Below are 2,984 nucleotides of genomic sequence, written 5' to 3'. Positions count from 1 at the left end.
CCATGCACACCTGGGCGCAGAGTCAGTTAAGTCAGCAGTGCATCTGTTTAGTTGTCTCCCCCCTGGCTTCTCTTTTCTGTCTCCTCTTCATCCTTTCTACTTGTGAGTTACACAGATCCTGTAATAACAAAGTGAGCGGGTTAAGTGTGGGTGAGCGGGGTTAAGGCATTAAAAGCATAAAGTGAATAATTTTAGCCTATTCTATTTGAATTCTATAAATCATGAAGTGAGAAAGACATCACATATATGTGCATAATTATCTTCCTCCAGTCTTCCATATTTTTTTCTTGAATCTGTCTGTGAAAGCGGAAAGAAAATGTAGAGTGTCTATTATCAATTGCCTACTATTATCTCTGATAAAATCCCACGCGTTCTTACTTTTATGTAGGAAACCTTTGACTGTTCTGAGTCCGGAAACGGGTCTTGCCCAGAAAATGAAAGGTCTCTAGGGGTCCGACTTGCCATGTACTCACTCATGGCAGGAGCCATATTCATCACGGTCTTTGGCAATCTGGCCATGATCATCTCCATCTCCTACTTCAAGCAGCTTCACACACCAACCAACCTCCTCATTCTCTCCATGGCCGTCACCGACTTCCTGCTGGGATTCGCCATCATGCCGTATAGCATGGTCAGGTCGGTGGAGAACTGCTGGTATTTCGGGCTTACTTTTTGCAAGATCCATTATAGCTTTGACCTGATGCTCAGCATAACGTCCATCTTCCGTCTTTGCTCGGTGGCCGTCGACAGATTTTACGCCATCTGTCACCCTTTGCATTATTGTACCAAAATGACTATCCGAGTCGTTAAGCGTCTGTTGCTTGTCTGCTGGTCAGTGCCTGGAGCGTTCGCTTTTGGCGTAGTCTTCTCCGAGGCTTATGCTGACGGGATTGAAGGCTATGACATTCTGGTTGCGTGTTCCAGCTCCTGCCCGGTCATGTTCAACAAGCTGTGGGGGACCACCTTGTTTGTGGCAGGCTTTTTCACTCCTAGCTCTCTGATGGTGGGGATTTATGGCAAAATCTTTGCAGTATCCAAAAAGCATGCTCGCGCGATTGATAACTTGCCAGAAAATCAGAATAATCAAATGAGGAAAGAAAAAAAGGCAGCCAAAACTTTAGGAATTGTGATGGGTGTTTTCTTACTGTGTTGGTTTCCCTGTTTTTTCACCATTCTGTTAGATCCCTTTCTGAACTTCTCTACGCCTGTAATTCTGTTCGATGCCCTAACGTGGTTTGGTTATTTCAATTCCACATGTAATCCCCTAATTTATGGTTTCTTCTATCCCTGGTTTCGCAGGGCACTGAAGTACATTTTGCTGGGTAAAGTTTTCAGTTCACGTTTCCACAATACTAATTTGTTTACTCAAAAAGAAACGGAATAGACCCGATCTGTACTAGTGCATCAAAGACTGGCACTCAAAGAATGAAACTACTTCAAGGGGCCAATAGGGGACCGAAGAGGACCAGCAAGGGAGGGTCAAGGACATGGCCAGGGCACAGAGGGAGGGGACCGAGTAACAAAATAAAATACATATGTGTGAATAATCATGTTTATGAAAATGTATGACATAGAACAAAAACAGAATAACAAAGGCATAACAAATGAAATATGTGTATGAAAATGAGGACTCTGTATAGTGAAACCCACTCATGGTAGCTTAAATATTAATAATAAAAAATAGTAAAAACTCCAAAACACAGTAATTACTTCTAATTCTTCTTCAGCACAGCAGAATGGCTATTGCTTAAAACATACATGCTATATTTCAAAATTATCTGAAAAGAGTGACACTACCAAGACTTGAAAATGGTCCCTGGTTGAAGTGATAGAGATGATTTTTCTCTCTGACTTGATTAGCACACTGTGTACACATCCTGAATCACCATAATGCACTCCAGGAGGTGGACAAATTGCAGAAAAGAAAAAGAGAAAAAAATGAAGTTGCCCAAAGTGTGTGTGTGTGTCGGGGTTGTGTGTGTGTGTGTGGGGGGGGAAGCAGGGGATTTTGGGTAGCATCAAAGGCTTTTGATTTCTAGTATTTAAGGGGGAACAAAGAATTGTTCTTGGCACCCACATTCCATTTAACCTGTTGTATAGTACTGGCTGGGAGAAAAAGAGGAAAATCAGGAAGGAAACAGAAGATGAGGAAAAGTTCAGGAATAAAAATGATATGCAAACATCTTTTAGAAAAGATTTAGTTTATTTTATTCTGTGTATCCAGGTGTTTGGTTTACATGTATGTCTGTGTACCATGTGCATGTTTACATGTATGTCTGTACCATGTGCATGCAGTGCCCGTGGAGCCCATAGACGGCATTGGAGCTTCTGGACCTGGAGCAACAGAGAGCTGTGAGCTGCCAGGTGGGTGCTGGGACTCAAACCCAGATCCTCTGGAAGAGCGGTCAGGGCTCTTCTGCGCTGAGCCAACTCTAGCCCTGTCCACTTTCTTTTACTATTTAAAACGAAGGATCAGAGTGCAGGTGAACTTGAGAAATCCTCCTTCCTGTCACTAACACACATTTTTTTTTTTGGTGACGTTTTCCTTTAACATTTCTTTCTCAGTGTCTAGGTGCATTTATGAGACTTTTGGAATATGTACAAGTAAATATTATTGGTAATTAAATAATATCAAAATCGATCATTCTGGTAGACAGCAGCAATTTATTAGGCGAGGGCTAGACTTTTACTAGATTTTATTGTGGTGAGGTGAAATGTATTTTTAAAAATTAACTTATTTTTAACATACTCACTTTACATCCTGATTGTAGGCTCCACCCTCCCTTCCTCTCTCTCCCTCCCCCTCCCCTAATCCTCAGAAAGGGGGAGCCCTCCTCCTCTATCATCTGACCCTACCCTATCAAGTCTCAGAGGAAGAGTCCTCTGTGGCCTGGCAAGGCCTCCCTGACAGTGGGGAGTGATTAATGAGTGGGCACCATAGTCCATGTCAGACATAGCTCCTACTCCCCATATTATGGGGTCCA

General features: G+C 42.6%; 1 protein-coding gene across 1 annotated transcript; it reads left to right on the top strand.

Moving 5' to 3' along the window:
- Positions 1 to 448: 448 nt before the first annotated feature.
- Positions 449 to 1,384, top strand: LOC311593573 (trace amine-associated receptor 2; the record flags this gene model as incomplete). The annotated part of the gene is made up of 1 exon (XM_084774932.1): positions 449 to 1,384. Exon 1 carries the CDS (start codon positions 464 to 466, stop codon positions 1,382 to 1,384), a length of 921 nt encoding a protein of 306 aa, XP_084631058.1. The 5' UTR covers positions 449 to 463.
- Positions 1,385 to 2,984: the final 1,600 nt, after the last annotated feature.

Source organism: Acomys minous, assembly GCF_964271855.1.
Source record: "Acomys minous genome assembly, chromosome: 3".
In the NCBI taxonomy this organism is placed as follows: Eukaryota; Metazoa; Chordata; class Mammalia; order Rodentia; family Muridae; genus Acomys; species Acomys minous.
This window is presented reverse-complemented; position numbering and strand designations above follow the sequence as displayed.